This window comes from Apus apus, chromosome 1 (genome assembly GCF_020740795.1).
Source record: "Apus apus isolate bApuApu2 chromosome 1, bApuApu2.pri.cur, whole genome shotgun sequence".
Classification (NCBI taxonomy): domain Eukaryota; kingdom Metazoa; phylum Chordata; class Aves; order Apodiformes; family Apodidae; genus Apus; species Apus apus.
This window is the reverse complement of record NC_067282.1, coordinates 203,431,809-203,449,499: the sequence shown is the minus strand read 5'-3', so window position 1 is coordinate 203,449,499 and position 17,691 is coordinate 203,431,809. Positions and strand designations below refer to the sequence as shown.

The window sequence follows — 17,691 nt, the reverse complement described above, 5'->3', positions numbered from 1 at the left end:
GCACAGTCATTCTAGTGAAAAATCTCCACTAAGGAGCCTTTCCTGGTTGGTACCAAAGGCAAGAGTATTTATCCCTGGCTAAACAGAGAGCAAGATGGATTCCCAGGTCACTGTTGTTTTCCTTAAGAAAAGAAAGCAAAACAAAACAACATAACAAAGAAAAAAAAACCCACCAAAGACAGCCCCGGAAAAGAGGAGGATGTGAAAGGTACAAGAACAATTCTTTTTTTGAAAAGAACAGGTTGCACTACTATACTTATGGTTGGGCTTGATGATCTTCAAGGTCCCTTCCAACCAGATTGATTCTATGACCAAGATGATTCTATATGCTGGTACATCCACAGTCCTTCCTGTAGAAGCCTATTCAGGCTCTTCTGTTCAGGTCCCTCTGGGGAGAGTTATTGAGCTACTGGTACCAATGAAGTCACATCCTATGGACTAGTAATCCTTATGCCCTTCATCAGAGTTGCTGATGTGTCTGAGTGACGGATTTACCCAGATTTCTTGGAGGTTTTATCACTTCTGAAGTCCAATGAACCAATGTCCTGCCATGTCAGACAATGAACAGCCTTGAGGAAAGAACTCAGGCTGCTCCTGTGATTCAGGGGAAACTCAAGCACATAAGGCAGCATCTTTTGATATGCATCTAAGGATCTTCTGGAAACAGCTGGGAAAGTATCCCCTGGAGATAACTAAAACTTGACTACAGAAGAAGCAGAAAATCTGCAGCACCAGGTCAGCAAGTGGTGCACATCTGACCAAGTAGAATCATAGAATGGTTTGGTTGGAAAAGACCTTTAAGATCATCAAGTCCAACTGTTAATCCAGCACTGTCAAGGCCACCACTAACCCACGTCCCTCAGCATCACATGTACACAGCTTTTAAATCCCTCCAGGGATGGAGATTCCACCACTGCCCTGGGCAGCCTGGGCCAGGGCTTGAGAACACTTTCCAGGAAGAAATTGTTCCCAAGATCTAATCTGAACCTCCCCTGGGTAACTTGAGGCTGTTGCCTCTTGTTCTGTCATTTGTTCCTTGGGAGAAGAGACCAACCCCCTCTGGCTTCAACCTTTTCTCAGGCAGTTGCAGAACCAGAAGGTCTCCCCTCAGCCTCTTTTCTCCAGGATGAACACCTCCAATTCCCTCAGCTGCTCTTCATAAGACTTGTCCAGATTCTTTCCCAGCTTTCTTGCCCTTCTCTGGACACATTCCAGTATCTCAGTGTCTTTCTTGTGGTCAGGGACTCTCATTACAAGAGGTAGTCCCCTTCTTCTACTTCAAAAACAACCTTTGGGTGCAAGCTAAGCTAGATTTGCTCCTTTGCTCCCAGTCTGCCTCATTCAGAGGGAATCTGACTTAGCCTTGTATTCCCAGCCTCCTGCTGGCTAAAGCAGCTTCTGGGGCTGTAGAAGTGTGAGTCAACAACCTCTCTCAGGTGAGATCTGGTGGCCCTCAAGGTAGAGGTTCTCACAGGGGCAGCATGGTGAAAAAGCATCTCATTCCCCCTGCATTGCCTCTTAGTTCAGCTACAGTGGGAGAGGTGTCAGCTGCAGGGGCACAGGGAAGCAGCACACAGAGCCTTGCAAATGCCAGCAGTGCAAATGCGAGGCCCTCTGGGGTTTGGTGACAGCTTCACAGTGGTTTTGAAGACATTAAGGGGATGTAAGTGACAGAAAGGCCTTAAGTATCTCAGAGGATTTGGTCTCAGATAAGAAGTAAATAAAAACTCAGCAGGGTTGTTGTCATCTCCCTGCTAGGATGCTTTAATATACACATTTGTAATTTCTTGAGATAGCCCAGTGATGGCTTCATCAGAAACACTTCTGTGGAAATAAGTCATTTGGTCGTAGCAAAGTTGTGATGGAAGGATATTATGTCTTCTCCCTGCACGAGGGGCTAGGTTTCATTAGAAGCACTTGCTTTTCCCCCCTTCTTTTTATTTTATTTTTCCTTCAAAACACACTTCCACAATACCTTGGTTTGCAGTCTTAATGGGAATGGGTGCCCAAGTGTGTGATGGCCAGGGAACTGAGTCCAAGGCAGACCAGGACACTTTGGTGTGGTGTTGGGTAATGGCCCGTGAACCCAGAACACTGAGATAGCAGTTTGAGCTTCTGTCATGGCTGAAGAGGCCTCCAAGCCCTGAAATTCAGATTTTTGCATCCTGTCCATCACACCAGGGAGCATTTAGTGTATCTTTTTTGTTGTTCAGATGAGTCATGGGAGTGTTATGCTGCTGGGAAAATATCTCTGCAGGGCTGGAAAGGGACTGGGGAGCTTTCAGACCCTTCTGAATCATGGACTCCAGAGAGGGTGGCTACTGGGTGAAAGGGAAACAGGACAACCTTGGAGAAGCAGATTATATGTGTGCCTGTGTTCCATTTTTGGAAGAACCCTATTCATACAGCCCCTGTCCTGCCCACCATTTGATGAGTAGCTGAACCAGAGAGGAAAAGGAGCTTTTCAACTGGTCATCAGAGCCAGACTGGCAAGTCCAACGCAGTATCTCTGCTTTTCTCCACTGGCCTAATTTATTTTTACTGTGATGTCATCCTCTTCACTTTCCATTTCAGCCAGTAGGAAGGTGCCTATGTAGTATTCATGAGGATCTGGGCTCTTCTCCACAGGCTCTTCACAGGCACCATCAATCAATGCATTTCACTGCATTGCAGGCTGTTTTTTCCCCACAAGATTCTGAGCTGTGCTAGTGGCACATGGATGCAGTTCTCTTTGGGTGCCAAGGCACATCTTGCATTTTGGCTCTAAAAGTTCTTGTTTCTCAGCAAAGTGCTTTGGCTGTGAGGAACTTGAAACATCACTGATAGGGATGCCACCAGTTTCCTGGTGTTTTCTTTTGTCAGAAGTCCATGGAGCACAGGTCAGGTTTTGTTCAGTTGCTTATGCTGAGAATCATTCAAGGTTTTCTGGGAGTGCCAAAAATCTAGAAATATTTATTCATCCTGTTCACCCTCTTCTCCTGGAGGTAGTTCTGCTGATCAGGTCATCACAGGATTACTAGATGTCTGCTTTACTCATAGAGAACTGTTCTGGTCCACTTGGGGATTGAGGGCCAGGCAGACTGTAAAGCAAAATCAAACCTAGACTGCTCATCATTGGAGTACGGGGTGTGGGCAAAATCTAGACCTTGGGACTTAGGATTTTTGGCTCCTTCTGAGCCCAGAAGGCAAGATAGAATCATAGAATCATAGAGTGTATGTTGTTGGAAGGGGCTTCTAAAGGTCATCTAGTCCAGCCCCCCCTGCAGTGTAAAGGGACACTTTGACTAGATCAGGTTGCTCAGAGCCTGGTCGAGCCGGACCTTGAATGTCTCCAGGGATGGTGTCTCTACCACCTCTCTGGACAACCTGTTCCAGTGCTTCACAACCCTCATTGTAAAGAACTTCTTCCTAATATTTAATCTAAATTTATCCTGCTCCAGTTTAAGGCCATTGCCCCTCATCCTACCACCACAGGCTCTTGTAAACAGTCCCTCCCCAACTTTCCTGTAGGCCCCCTTCTGGGGGTCTGTACCCCAGACCCCCAAGTCTGGGGGACTGGAAGGCCACTATAAGGGCTCCCTGGAGCCTTCTCCTCTCCAGGCTGAACAATCCCAGCTCTCTCATCCTGTCTTTATAGGAAAGGTGCTTCATCCTTCTTAGGATTGCTGTGGCCCTTCTCTGGACTCATCCCACATGGCCGTGTTCCACTTGTGTTGAGGACTCCAGAGCTGGACACGGTTATCCAGGTGGGGTCTTAAAAGAGTCAAATAAAGGGGCAGAATCACTTCCTTTGACCTGCTGGTCATGCTTCTTTTGATGCAGCCCAGGATGTGATTGGCCCCCTGGGCTCGGAGGGCACTGTTTGCTCAGGGCGGGTAAGGTTGTTGTAAGCACTGGAAGTTGTAGTAAAGTCAATGAGGTTTCCAGGAGACATCATGGAATCATGGAATTGTTTTGGTTGGAAAAGACATTGAAGATCATCAAGTCCATTAACCCAGCCCTGCCAAGACCACCACTGCCCCATCCCCATGTCCCTCAGCACCACATCTACAGAGCTTTTAAATCCCTCCAGGGATGGGGACTCCACCACTGCCCTGGGCAGCCTGTGCCGGGGCCTGACAATCCTTTCAGTGAAGAAATTATTCCTAATATCCAGTCTAAGTATCACCTGGCACTGCCTGTGGCCTTCTCCTGTCATCCTATCGCTTGTTCCTTTGGAGAAGAGACCAACCCTCCCCTTCCTCCAACCTCCTTTCAGGCAGTTGCAGAGAGCGAGGTCTCCCCTCAGCCTCCTTTGCTCCAGGCTGAACAGTCCCAGTTCCCTCAGCTGCTCCTCATAAGACCTGTGCCCTTCACCAACTCTGTTGCCCTTCTCTGGACATGCTCCAGCCCCTCAGTGTCTTTCTTGTTGTGGGGGGCCCAGAACTGACCCCAGGGTTCAAGGTGTGGCCTCACCAGTGCCAAGCACAGGGGGATGATCCCTGCCGTGGTCCTGCTGGCCACACTAGTGCTGACACAAGCCAGGATGTTGGTGGCCACCTTGGACACATGTTGGTTCATGTTCAGGCTCTGTCAACCAGCACAGCCAGGTCATTTTTTTGTTTGTTTTTGCCAGGCACTTCCCAGACACTCTTCCCCAAGTCTGCAGCTTTGCATGGGGTTTTTGTGACCCAGGTGCAAGGTCCAACACTTGGCCTTGTTGATTCTCATGGCTTTGGCTCATCGATCCAGCCTGTTCAGGTCCCTCTGCAAGGTCAACCCAGTCCTGGAAAACCAGGAGAACAGCTGAGACAAACCCATTGCAATAAATCAGGATGGGAGTGCAGGACAGAAAACCAGACTGACCAAAGCTGGAGCCTTCTGCTGTGGAGGGGTTTCCTCTCAGTCCTCTTACACTCTGCTGGCTTCCATGGGACACTTCAGCAGCTGCTTGTCCCACTCTCTCATAGAGAGTATTTTCCCACTTTTCTGTCTGAAGGATTCTTATCACACAGCACTTCAGTGTCCAATTTCTCTGCAGTGGAAAACAGCCTCCATCTCAGCAGGTGTCTCAGCTCTGTTTACAAGACACCTGTCAGCTCTTTTGGCTCCCCGTCCCCTCTGCATCCTAATTATAAAGCTGTGGATTTGCTGCAGCAATGGGCTTTTTTCTTTTTTTCTTCCATTTTTTTTTTCTCCTTCTGCACAAAATGTCAAATTGCAGAAATTAAAAATGTAAATGATGGTGCCTAATTAACCAGTTGACAGCAGAGCACAGCTGCGAGTGACAGTGACTGATTACCTTCTGCAAACCTTGTCCTCCAAGACCTCCTTTACCCAGGGGATGAAGGACATCAAAAATAGCAACTTCCTTAAAGAGACATCACTCTGCTGATGGAGCCTGATGGGCAATGAATGGGTCTGGGGAGTCCATATCCTATGGATAAGGTCCCAGTCTTGTTGTGAGGTCACAGGGAATGGTGTTGACTTCTAAGGAAAGCAAATTTTCCCCAGAGTGGGGATGGGAGTGCTGAAGCAAAAGGGCAGTGCTGACCAGCAGAGGGCTTGCTGGGATATACTGGGTTCAGTGGGAGAGATGGATGATGGTAGCAGTGGATGCAGATGTACTAGTGTGAGTGGTGCAAGCAAGCATGCAAGGGGGAGGTTTCTTTGTCTATGGGAGAAAAATCCTGAGGTTTCAGTGGGCAGCAACATCAGTAGGACTTCTTTGTGGGACTAGAGGCAGGGCTTAAAGCCCTTGAAGGTCTGACGAAGGACTCCAACATCAGTAGATTCTGCCCACTCTGGTATGGCGTGGGGAACATTTACAGGATGCTTTTTGAGGTTTCAGTCTCAGAGTACAGTTCACAGAATCTCAGAATCTTAAGGGCTGGAAGGGACCTGGAAAGATCATTTGGTCCAACCCCCCTGCCAGAGCAGGATCACCCGGAGCACATCACACAGGAACGTGTCCAGGCGGGATTTGAATGTCTCCAGCGAAGGAGACCCCACAACCTCTCTGGGCAGCCTGTCACTCTCACAGTAAAGAAGTTGAGTGATTACAACACACATTTGGTATTCAGGAATAGTGGGTCAGTCTAATTTTTGCATTTGGCTCAGTCATCTGCTTTGATGCAGAAGAAGAGTGTGACCAGGTATATCAGCGATGCATCAGAAAAGCCCAAGAGCACTAAGCGTGTCCTTTCTCCTTATCACTGGTGGATAATCAGCTCTTGACTTCCTACCCTCTCCCTTCAAGAATAATCTCTATTTCTCTCCCTCAGGTACTATTCAGACATTGCCAAGATGCCAGCAATCAGTGACCAGGACATGAATGCCTACCTGGCTGAGCAGTCTCGCATGCACATGAACGAGTTCAACACGATGAGCGCGCTCTCAGAGATCTACTCCTACGTTGGCAAGTACAGCGAGGAGGTAAGGGCCCCAGAGGGGGAAGAGCAGTTCTGCAGGGCCATGGCACAGCTCGCCCATTCCCAGGGCCCAGCATGTGTCACAGATACCTATCTTCATCCTGGCTAGGGGAATGATGGCCTATAAGAATGAAAAGCAAGGCCTGGGGTCTGGAAAGGGAAGGTCTTGGAATATTTATACTCTTCCATTTCGATTCTAGTTGGTTTTGTCTCTTATTATTGGTCAATCAGGTTTATCTGGCTTGCAGTAGTTGATGTTCAGATGTCTGCTTGCTACAGAAGAGCCCTGCATGGGCTCTGCATCACATGTGGCCAAAAGCTGTTTAAGCGTATGTGTCCAGTGACATTCCACACACCCTAAAGCACCCAAGAATGATCCAGCAAGCATAACACAGGACTTAAAGTAGTTACCAGTATGGTTCTGTGTGTTGAAGACCAGGTGAGACCCCTTAGGGCATCTTCAGTAGCATGGCAAGGTCATGAATAAGGCTACCAAGGAATAAGAATCCAAGAATCCATTTGGTTGGTTACAACCTAGAGGTCTGCATTTAGACAGATCAACCCCAAACTGCTTGCCTTGCTCTCTGCTGGCTGGCTGACCTGCTTTGCATGATCTAAGCTAATCATGGGACCTACCTTAGAGAAAACTAACCCCCATCTGCTGCTATATGATGCTGGACTTAATCCTTTTAGGCAAAACAAACTAAAATCCTTCTCACTTCTTTCTCTTTCCTTTTCCAGATTCTCGGAGCCCTTGATCAAGACGATCAGGCTGGAAAACAGAAACTTGCCTACAAACTTGAACAAGTCATAACCCTCATGAGCATAGACAGCTGAGAACTGTCCTGCCAGGGACACCCTGGAAGGGATAAACCAAGTCGTGCCTCACTCAAGATCATCATCTTTACCAAGTGCAAGTTTTGATCAGCTGTAAGCAGAGTCACCTGAACAGCGCTCCCCTCTCTCTTTCTCTCTCATTTCTTTCTCTTTCAAAATCTATGGACAAAGTGACAAAGCCCCAGGGGTTAAAAGAAAAGACTGCAGAAGAATCTTGGCTCTGGGGACATCAAGACATTCAGGTGGAGCTCTCCTTTTCACAGCTTTCTCTCTGCCTTTGTCCCAGAGAAAAACTATTAAACACACAAAAACCCCCACAAACCCTCCCCCAATATCACACCATCTCTCTGCAGATGGGGAATTGGGAGGTAACTTCTGTCATGCTGCTTTAACTGCCCTCCAAGGGCTGTAGCCTCTGGAGAGGACATGGAAATGAACTCAGTATTACTAAAAGTCTCCCCGAGGGGAAGGCAGCCTGCCTGCAGGGATCCTGGAGGGCAGCAGAAAATTGAGATCCTCTCCTGCAGAGCCATTGCAACTCTATGTCTTGAGAGTAACCCACTGGGAGAGGAACCCCAAGGCTCCCCAGAAAATGCCACAGCTCCGTCCAGAGTTGGACCGTTGTGGCTCTTATCTGCCTTGGCAAAAGGTGGTCTAGCTGCTCTCTTGGAGCAGGAGAAGGGTCAAGAGGGGAGGAGGAGACCAACACTCTCCTGCCCATGTGTTTCATATGGTTATTCTTATTTTTCAAAGAGACCTGTGTCCCCCTCCGTCTTTCCTAGTGTGTCCTGTTGGTTGTAGCACCACAGCAAAAATGCTCTCTGCTCAGTGGCAGAGAGCAACCCATCAGTGGTGAGTCTGTTCCTTCTGGCAATGGACAGCACAGCATCTCCCTCGTTCTCACATCAGCTTGGAAAGCAAGAGCCCCAAGTCTCCTTTTGTTCCAGGCAAGGAGCTCGGCCTCAAAAACCAATCAGAGGGATTTTTTTTAAAAGCTGTTAGTTCTTTCCATTTTGTTTCCTCAACTGGAACAAAGCTATTGTTTTCTCGTGGTGGAATATCAGAAGGATACTGAAGGGCTTGTCATGAAGCAAGGTGGTGCATAGGACTGATGGTAAAACTTTCCTTCAAAGCCACTCCTAAGAGGAAATGTCACCACACAATTTGGAAGGAAATCTTGGAGGAAATTCAAATGAAACACTGCAAAATATTCTTCTACCTAGATACCCCTAGCCTAACTGCATGTCTTCTGAAGGTCTTTCAACCACTGTAAGCTCATCTGCCTTTTGGTGCCAACTCCTGGCCTTTCCTCTTCTCCATTTCTGGAACCAACAGGCCTTGCTGGAGGCACAGTTGCTGCCTGGGAAGGATTTGCTCTTTCTTTGCATGTCCTATCCCTTCAGAGATCATTGTCACCACAGGACAGTTGTGGGTGATTACCCTGTTCTATCCTCTGCTCAGATCCTCCAGAACATCTCAACCTGCTTCACGGCTGACCAAAGAGGAGTGAGATCCTGCATTTCTACTGCATTTGGCTACTTCGATCATACAGCTGCCACCCTGGATAACACCATGGTCTGGAGAACCTTGCCTCTTGTACGCCACAGAGGCAAGAGCTGGGTCTGCATTCATCTCCCCAGTAAAGAACAGAGTTCATTAGCAGACGGAGAAGTAGCTTGATGGCACGGAGAAGCAGCCCACATCTATCTCACACCATCCTCAGAGCTACAGCCTGGATCTACTTTGCACCTGGAGGGAGGAAGGGGTAAAGACAGGGTGTGTACATTGGTTACAGAATGAGTGCATTTGGTTTTATTCATGTCTCTTGCTAACAAACCAGAACCTCTTTAGAGTGATGGATTCTGTGTGTGTCTACTGGGGGATGTGGTGCAAACAGGAGCCAGTCAGCCCGTGGGTTTCCTTCAGCCAAGGAGATACACATGTAGGCAAGCCTTTCAAAACTAACAGTCCAAACCTGGATGTGTCTGTGGGAAGAATATCACAAGATAACAGCAAACTTAGGGACACGTCTTGGTTTTCAAAACCCCAGACATTTCTCTCTTGATTAATTATAATTATTATTATTATTATTATTTTGTGCGTGTGTGTGTCTGTGTGCGTGTGTGCATTATTTCCTTTTTAATTTTGCTTGCTTTCTGTTTGATTGCTGAGCTGATGGACTCATCGTGCACCTTATGGACATCTCAGCATTTTTAAGAGGCCTGCGCATTGGGGATGGTTTGGGTTTGGTTGGTTCTGCCATGGTTTTGTTGATCCATTTACGTCGGCGCATATTCCAGATCCATTGATTCTGGCTGTGAAAGTGGGATGGAAATCCCACCAGAGCCAGAGGTAAGAAAATTACAACAACACCACAAAAAAACCCCACAATATTTTTTATAAATACATGAAAAAAAAGGAAAATTAAAAAAAAAAAAAAAGGAAGAAACCAAAGGTTTTGACAAACAAAAGTGCCACAAAGGAGAAACATGGACCCTATTGTCATGCCTTGTACTCACAGCTGGATGGTAGGTGTCTAAGGACAAATTGTTGGCTTGGAGGGAAGTGGTTATGAGTGATGGGCTGTTCTGCCTGGACATGCGCACATGGAAGGAAGAAGCTGTTTAAAAAGGAGGAAAAAAAAAAAGAAAGAAAGATATCAAAGTGAACTGTTGTAATTCTGCACTGTTACTGAAGTCAGAGGAACGCCACAGGGGAAACTTGAGACTCACCCTGTTTCTTTTTGATGTTTTCAGGGCTGTGGTTTTGTTCCGTGATAGTTGTTTTCTGTTGTTGGTATTTTATTTCTTCTTGCTGGTACGGAGTTTTTCTTCTGTAATATATATATATTTTTCAAGAAAAACTTGAACACCTCAGAGACACTGAGAATGAAACACTTAGGGGAAATGGGAAGTGCCATGAGATTGGTGTGTCTTAACCCTTCCCAAATCCCCATGTAGGCATTTCCATTTTTGCTCCACCCTCTTCTTTCCCTCATCCCCAGGATTTGAAAGAAATTCTGTATTTTGCTTCCCTTTCACATCCACCTTATTTTCCTTTCTTTTTTTGCTTTTCCTTATTTGATGTTTGAGCTGGTTTTGGTTTTTGCTTGGAAAATGTGCCAGAATTGTGATGTGTGAGCTTCCTCTCCTGTCCCCTTCCATGCCCTCTCCATTCCCAACCAGAGTCCCAGCAACCCCCAGTCTGTGAGAGGTCTTGGCATCTTTCTTTCCAGCCTCACCTATTGAGCTAACTATTTTTTAAGTGCATGTAAAATACAATTAAATGCAAAGACACAAGCAGAAGAATGAGCCCTACTACAACATGGATGCTTTCTTTTCCTCCTCCTTTGATTTGTTTCCCCCCACCTCCCTTTCCACACTTGACCAAAAATGCCAAATATGTGGTGTTTCACACTGATTTTCAAGCCACGTGGAGAGAACTGGAGCCAAAGTCCCTAGAAGTCAATGGACAGGCTCCTAATATCAAGAACATGCCAGAGGATAGGCTGATCTTTGTGGGTATTTTTCAAACACTGCAATCAAGACAATGAATTCTGAAGCTTGCAACAGCATCAGGAACAGGGACAGGGAAGTGATGAAGACTCTCTGTGCTCCTACTGAGAGAGCTAAGGTTATTTCTTCACTGCAGAGTTTGTTCTGGGGCTTTGCACCCAGTTTAGAAGAACAAAAGGTGAACAATCCCTCTGTAAACACATGGTGTCTTTCCTGTGAGAGTCCTCACCTATCAATGACACAGTGATCTGAGACATAATCCATCATGTCATGTGCTTTTTGCAGACTGAGCCTTCCAGTAAACAGTTTCCCCCTGCTGTGGGAAAAGTTGTGTGTTATCAGGAAGAAGGTGTTAGAGATGTTTAGTGCTTGAACAGCCAGCACAGGAGAACCACTGAACAGGAGAAAAGCAGTCACCCAAGGGCAACTTCCTCTCCTACCATGCCTCAGTCCTTCTCTTCCTATTCTTCATTGTGTTCTGAATATATTTAAAGGTTTGGTCCAATCCAGAATACACCAGTCTTGCTCCTTTAGGAAAGAGGACTGTTTCAGTTTCCTCCTCTGTAGTTTAACTGTTGCAGTTCTTATAATACCTCTTTTACTTTTGGAGACCATAAAGAATTGTGATGACTTGAAGGTTTATCTTTGGTAAGCTTTTGGTTGATATATTCTTTAATTGAAAAGGGATTACCAAAGTTTCCATATCTTGTGCATTAACCCACAGGAAGGTGTTTATCATGAAGGGGAAGAGACCAAGTAAATCACATCATTGTCACTATTTTTAATAAAGCTATGAAAACAGACAGATAGAGTCTTAAGAGTCCAGTGGCCAGTTTCAGTGCTGAGTCAGCAAACACAAAGGCTACACATCCCTTCCACATTTCCCAAAGTCTTGGATGCCTGTGATGTAACAATCTAAGCATGGAACAGCTAATATCAAGAGGAAAATAGTTTAAAAGTGAGCCAAAAACCACAACGTAGCTCTGTCCTTCCCCAAAGTTCTAGTGAAATGCTTTGGAAAGAGACCTTATTATGTGAAAGACTCTTCTGAAGGAAGACTGGAAATTAAGAGGACTGAGTCCCAGGGCTCTTTTTAGTGGGGACACATTTGTGGCGCCCACAAAGGACCCTCAATTCCATGAACCATCTCACACCAAAAAGAAAAGTCCGAGCTGCTGGAGGTGACCAGTGCTGCTCTCTCACATCACCGAGGCATCAATAAAACAAGTCATGCTTTACATTTCTCAGCAGCCTGTAGAAGAATTAGTCATGAAGCAGATTCATCTGATAGCTTGGAGATACTGCTTGGCACTGTAAAAGGAATGATAGAGAGGAAGAAAACTGGTCCTGCTTCCCAAGCTCTTGAGGCAGGCTCTAGTGTGTAAGAGGCTTGTTCCTTCCTAGAAATCTGTTGCTTTCTGTGGTGGCCATTGCTGATCTGGGAAGTTACTGTGACCAGAGCACTTTGCCAGGACCCTGTCAGCCCCAACAAGGTGGTTTTAATCCCTTCCCCCCTGATTCAACATTTAGCTAGAAAAGCCAGACAGAGGGCACTGCATAGGAATGTACGTTGTAGTCCCACCAGGTTTGTGTTGGTTTTGAGTAGCTCACAACAAATTTCATCTAGGACCCCCAGTTGGCATATCCCCTGCCCCTGAATGAAGAAATCAGTATAAAAACACAGATTTCAAATCAGTGTTGTTGTTTAAGCTCCTCAGATAACTTCCTCTCCAAGGATGACAATGGGAGCCCAGGAATGGATCTCTTTCTCCAATCTAGGGAGCTATGATCATTTACAGGATCATAGTAGACTGTTTCCATGTTGACAGATGCCTCAGCATGACAGCTGAAGTATTGGCATAACCTCAGTGATGCCAGGATGATTTGTTCTGTGCATCTGATGAGTAGTGAAAGAGTTACCTTCTAGGGCAGTCGGATATCTTGGGATGTCCTAGCTCCTGCCATCCAAACTTGGTATCCTGTGGAGCAAACTGTTGAAGACAATGAACCTCAACACCACGGTGTGAGCCTCAGCCTCCTGCTCGTTCACAGCCTGAGTTTTCCTGCTTTGCACCCTTTTGCTCTTCCCACTTCAGAGTATTCTTTGGTCCATGGAGTCCTGCAGTTTTCCCTCACCTCTGCCACTGTGCAATTCCCCTTCTCCAAAAAAGTTGTGTTGTCTTACAGGGGATAACCATTTTGCAGAGGATGCTTTGAAACCAGAGGTTGTCAACCATCTTTTATTTAGGATGGCTCAGTTCACCACATTGTTAGGGAAGCACCCAAGGACACACAGGCTTACAGTAATTAATTCATTTAAAGAAAGATGTCAATTTTTATTTATTTTATTTTTTTAAAAAAGCTTCAACACTTGGAAAAAAATAAATACACCAAAAAAACCCCAGGAGGATGTAAAGCTGCTTAGCCTAATCAACCTGTCACGTGTGTGATTTCTGTTGTCGTTGTTGTTTGTTCATTGGTTTTTGTTTTATTTTGGTTTTGTGTTAATCTTCTGTGCTAAAAATGGAGAGTTTACCTCAAGGAATTATTTCTGCTTGGAAACAGATCACCTCAAAGACACTTGCAGCAGAAACCAGTGAGCAGGGAAGCTCAGTAAAGAGAATCTGGGTAGAGAAAACAGGGGGAAAACCAGGACACCGAGTCTTTCAGCAGTCCCTTCTCTTACTGATGTGGTCTGGCATGGCTTACATGTCCAAGCTTTGCAGTCATTTCTGAAAAATCTTAAGAGAAACTTGGTGTTATTTAAAATTTCTATGCTGTTCTTTCTTCAGTCCCTGGAGAAAACCCACTTTCTAGCTCAGAGTGGGGTAAGAAAACAGAGAAATTAGGTGCTAGCTAAATGCTCCCAGTGTTTTCCCCAAAGAATCAAGATGAGAGGCAACTGTATTATTTAATGTCATGAGACAGGCCCTTCCTAGTGTCTGACCCTCTGTCTTGGACATAACACATGAGCCCAGAAGTCTCCTTCTCTGTTTTGCTAAAGATTGAACCTTAAATACAAAATCAATGTAAAGACATATCTTTTCACTACAGTGTTACTAACAGCCTCAAAGAGATGTCAAGACAGCATTAGAAAGGAGGTTGGGATCCTTTTTCTTAGGTTGTTGTTGTTGGTTTGATTTTCTTTTGAATTGATCCTAGTTAAAAAATAAATAAAATCTATACTATTTAAATTGGAATCCCGTTGTTACTTGGTAAAGGCAAAGCTTCTGTACCTTTGTTATAATTAATTGTATACCTGTGTATGTAAATATAAGGCATTCCTATTTTGCAGTCCAGAACAAAAAGAAAAAAAAAAATATTTGTAATATAGAATAAAGTTTATTAAAAAAAAATAAAGAAAGAAATAAAAATGCCCTGGGCTGTGATTGCTGCTTCCTGGGGCCAAGCAGAGCCAGAGAGAGGGAATTCAAGTGAAGGGCAAGCATGAGACTGGACACCACGGAAGTGCTCAAAGCAAGTCCCCTTCACAGCCACACCATAAGAGCTCTCTCCCAAGTTCAGGTTCCCCCACAATCCACAGAAAACACACTAGAGTTGTCTTATTGTTCCAGCGAGTCAGCACATGTTGACATTTTTGGCTTGGTTTCATACTCATGCTCATGGGCTGGGCAGGTGGGGTGGGATGGGAAGTGGATCCCTGCTGAGCAATCCCCACCCACGTGCTCATAGAGAGGGCAAAGGCTCAGGGATCCATGTGCTTCTGCCAGAAAATTATGTGAAAATACTCCTTCCTTCCTTCCTTCCTTCCTTCCTTCCTTCCTTCCTTCCTTCCTTCCTTCCTTCCTTCCTTCCTTCCTTCCTTCCTTCCTTCCTTCCTTCCTTCCTTCCTTCCTTCCTTCCTTCCTTCCTTCCTTCCTTCCTCTCTCCCCCCCCCCCCCTCTCCTCTCCTCTCCTCTCCTCTCCTCTCCTCTCCTCTCCCTCTCCCTATTTCATCCCTCTCCTCTACTCTCCTCTCCTCTCCTCTCCTCTCCTCTCCTCTCCTCTCCTCTCCTCTTTCCTTTTTTCCTTTTTTCCCCTTTTGTTTCCTTTTTTTTTTTTTCCTTTTTTTTTTTTTCCTTTCTTTTCCCTTTTTATTTTCTTCACCAGAAGATGGATGTCTCTCCAAGGATCAACTGCAGAGGGCATGTTTGCAGCCCTCTTGCTGCCAGGTGTGGCCTCTCTTCTTAAAGGTTGAACCAGATGACCCTTGAGGTCCCTTCCAACCTGGCATCCTCTGATTCTTTGTGTGTGTGTTCAAACTGAAGATGCTCCCCAGGCATTGAGAAATTCAACCTCCCTCCTTGCGTGACCACCACCCCCTGCTCTCCTTTCACACACAGCTAGAAGGAGCAGCTGATGGACAATTCTCTTTCTAGATAGCTTAATTTGAAGCAAGAAGGGAAAATCCATTTTCCCTTTCCCATGTCTGCTCCTGAACTGTGTTGTAACAGTTATTATCTTATGATACTGTCTATTGAACAGCTGCTGCCAAGAGTAAATCTTTGAGGAAGGAGGTCAGGTTCCCTGGGACTGATGGCAGGTTTGGCCAAGCCTGGGCTGGGTTTGCACTGCCATGCCACAGGTCTGCATGGCTTCACATCCCAGCCTCATCATGTACCCCAAAGGACAGGAAACTTGACCTGAAACACCTCAGCTCAAGGCAATCTGGAGATAAAAGATTCACAGGTGCTTTTCACTGCCCCTGCTCTTGAAAAGCCTAAGTGATATAAGCAGAACCAGGTCCCTTCAGAGGTGGAAAGAGGGCATGGTGGTGGGGACTACTGATTTACCACTCCCACAGCAATGAGATGTGGCAGAACCATGTACCTGCTCCTGCTTTGTGTCCCACATCCCCCAGTACACTTGCAGCCACAGCTGCACAGAACCACCAGCCTCCCTCTCCCCACAAAGCAGGGAAAAAGGTCTTATCCTCACGGTCACCCAAGAGCTGGGCAGGTGGCATCATCCTCCTCACCAGCCTCCTCTGCCTGTGTATGCTCCCAGTATTTCCCACTGCTCCCCTTCTCCTGTTCCTGTGCCATTTCCCTCTATTTCACTTGAATAAAAAAAGAGGACAATGCAGTCAGGGTTGCATGCCTGGACTTGGTGCAACTCTGGCCTTTCTCTGATGGGCTAAACCTCTGTCACCCACTGAAAGACAGATTTGCAGACCACAGTGCCAACATCAAATCACAGAATCACAGAATATTAAGGGTTGGAAAGGACCTCTGAAGATCATTGAGTCCAACCCCCCTGCCAGAGCAGGAGAAAAAAACCAAACCAAACCAAACTAAAACAACCCCCCCCCCACACACACACACAAACCAAACAAACAACTCGGGCAGATCACTCAGAAAGGCATCCAGACAGGTCTTGAAAGTCTCCAGAGAAGGGGTCTCCACAACCTCTCTGGGCAGCCTGTCCCAGGGCTCTGTCACCCTCACAGGAAAGAAGTTCTTCCTCATGTTGAGGTGGAACCTCCTGGGCTCCAGTTTGAATCCACTGCCCCTTGTCCTATCACAGGGCACAAGTGAAAAGAGCTTGTCCCTGCCTTCTTGATGCCCAACCTTCATGCATTTATAGACATTAATTAGATCCCCCCTTGAGTCTTCTCCTCTCTAGACTGAAAAGCCCAAGGTATCTCAGCCTTTACTCATAAGGCAGGTGTTCCAGTCCCTTCATCATCCTTGTAGCCTCCGTTGGACGCTCTCAAGTAGATCCCTGTCCCTCTGGAACTGGGGAGCCCAGAACTGGACACAAAACTTCAAGTGAGGTCTCGCCAGGGATGAGGAAGGCTTGTGGAAAGCAAAAACCCTTTTGCTGAACTTGGATCTGCAAGACTCAGCTCAGTGGACAACATGGAAATGAAATAAGCAAGTGAGCTTCAAACAGGGAAAGAGATAATATGAAGCTCTGACAGATTTTGCAAGAGGCTTCAACAAGTGTCTGGGTACCTGTAGATGAACAGCACACATAAGCTGGCAGACTGACCACATTCAGCCACGAAAATGAGACATCTCTGTCCAGCTGCTTCTTGGCACACAGCAAAGAAAAAGTCCTTGTCACCCAAAAGGTGTTATATCAGTCTGCCAGCACGGCCCAGCAGCAGGTCAGTCAGTCACAGCAGTGTTGCCTGTATGTGCATCACCCATCAGACCTCTGGGCAGCAGGGTGACTCACAGGACCTGTTGCTAGGAAGTTTGCTGTGCAAAAAACTGCTTCAGATTTCAGCTATTATGAATGCATAATGTATTTAGGGGGAAAACAAAGCAAAACAAAACACCTCTAAAAATGTTACAGAGGCTTTTTGTTGTTGTTGGGGTTTTTTTTTTGGTTCTTTTTAAACCTAAATGAAAACATCTTACAAAACCTTCCTTTCAGACCAAGTGGTTGTATTTAACATTTGCACAAGAGTAGTTTTAGGCTGAGTCTCTGCCAGACATTGTATAAACAGAGAGTGTCCCTGTAGAAATAACATCTTCCATGTCAGTGAGACGTGACAGGGAAAGGAAGAGGTGGGGAGGAAACTGAGGCACAAAGAGGTGAAATGAGTTGCCTGCAATCAGACAGAAGCTCAGAGGCAAAGCTAGGGTCTCTCTGCAGGCTTTTTTTGCCCAGCACCAGTTAACCCAGTCACTATTTTTGCAATTGGACACAACAAAGTGCTGCATGTTTGTGACAATCTGTAGGGTAGGACGTGGTCGGGACCCATGTTGTGGCCTTGTAGCTAAACTTCATGTGTGATATGTACTGGAGCACAGTTTCCTCTTGTCTTCAGTGCCAAGAACAGGAAAAAAAAACACAACACCAACTCTTCCCACAAAAACACACTTCCAAGCATTAAATGGGGCTGCAATTACTTAGCACAGTCAAACAAACAGATTCCAGGCTTGTGATAACTCCCTGTTGACAGCTGTAAGCTCAAA

At 46.1% G+C, this 17,691-nt stretch overlaps 1 protein-coding gene across 2 annotated transcripts in view; it reads left to right on the top strand.

The window, feature by feature from the left end:
- Positions 1–14,139, top strand: part of PLXNA4 (plexin A4) — a 477,499-nt gene extending 463,360 nt beyond the window's left edge. Inside the window, exons 31-32 of one of the 2 annotated variants that reach the window (XM_051626583.1) lie at positions 6,264–6,414; positions 7,152–14,139. In XM_051626583.1, coding sequence (XP_051482543.1) covers positions 6,264–6,414; positions 7,152–7,247 — 247 coding nt within the window. In that variant the 3' untranslated portion in view covers positions 7,248–14,139. Of the gene's footprint in view, positions 1–6,263; positions 6,415–7,151 lie in introns of those variants that run through there. The other variant, XM_051626591.1, reaches the window with a different exon arrangement.
- The last annotated feature ends 3,552 nt before the right edge of the window (positions 14,140–17,691 follow it).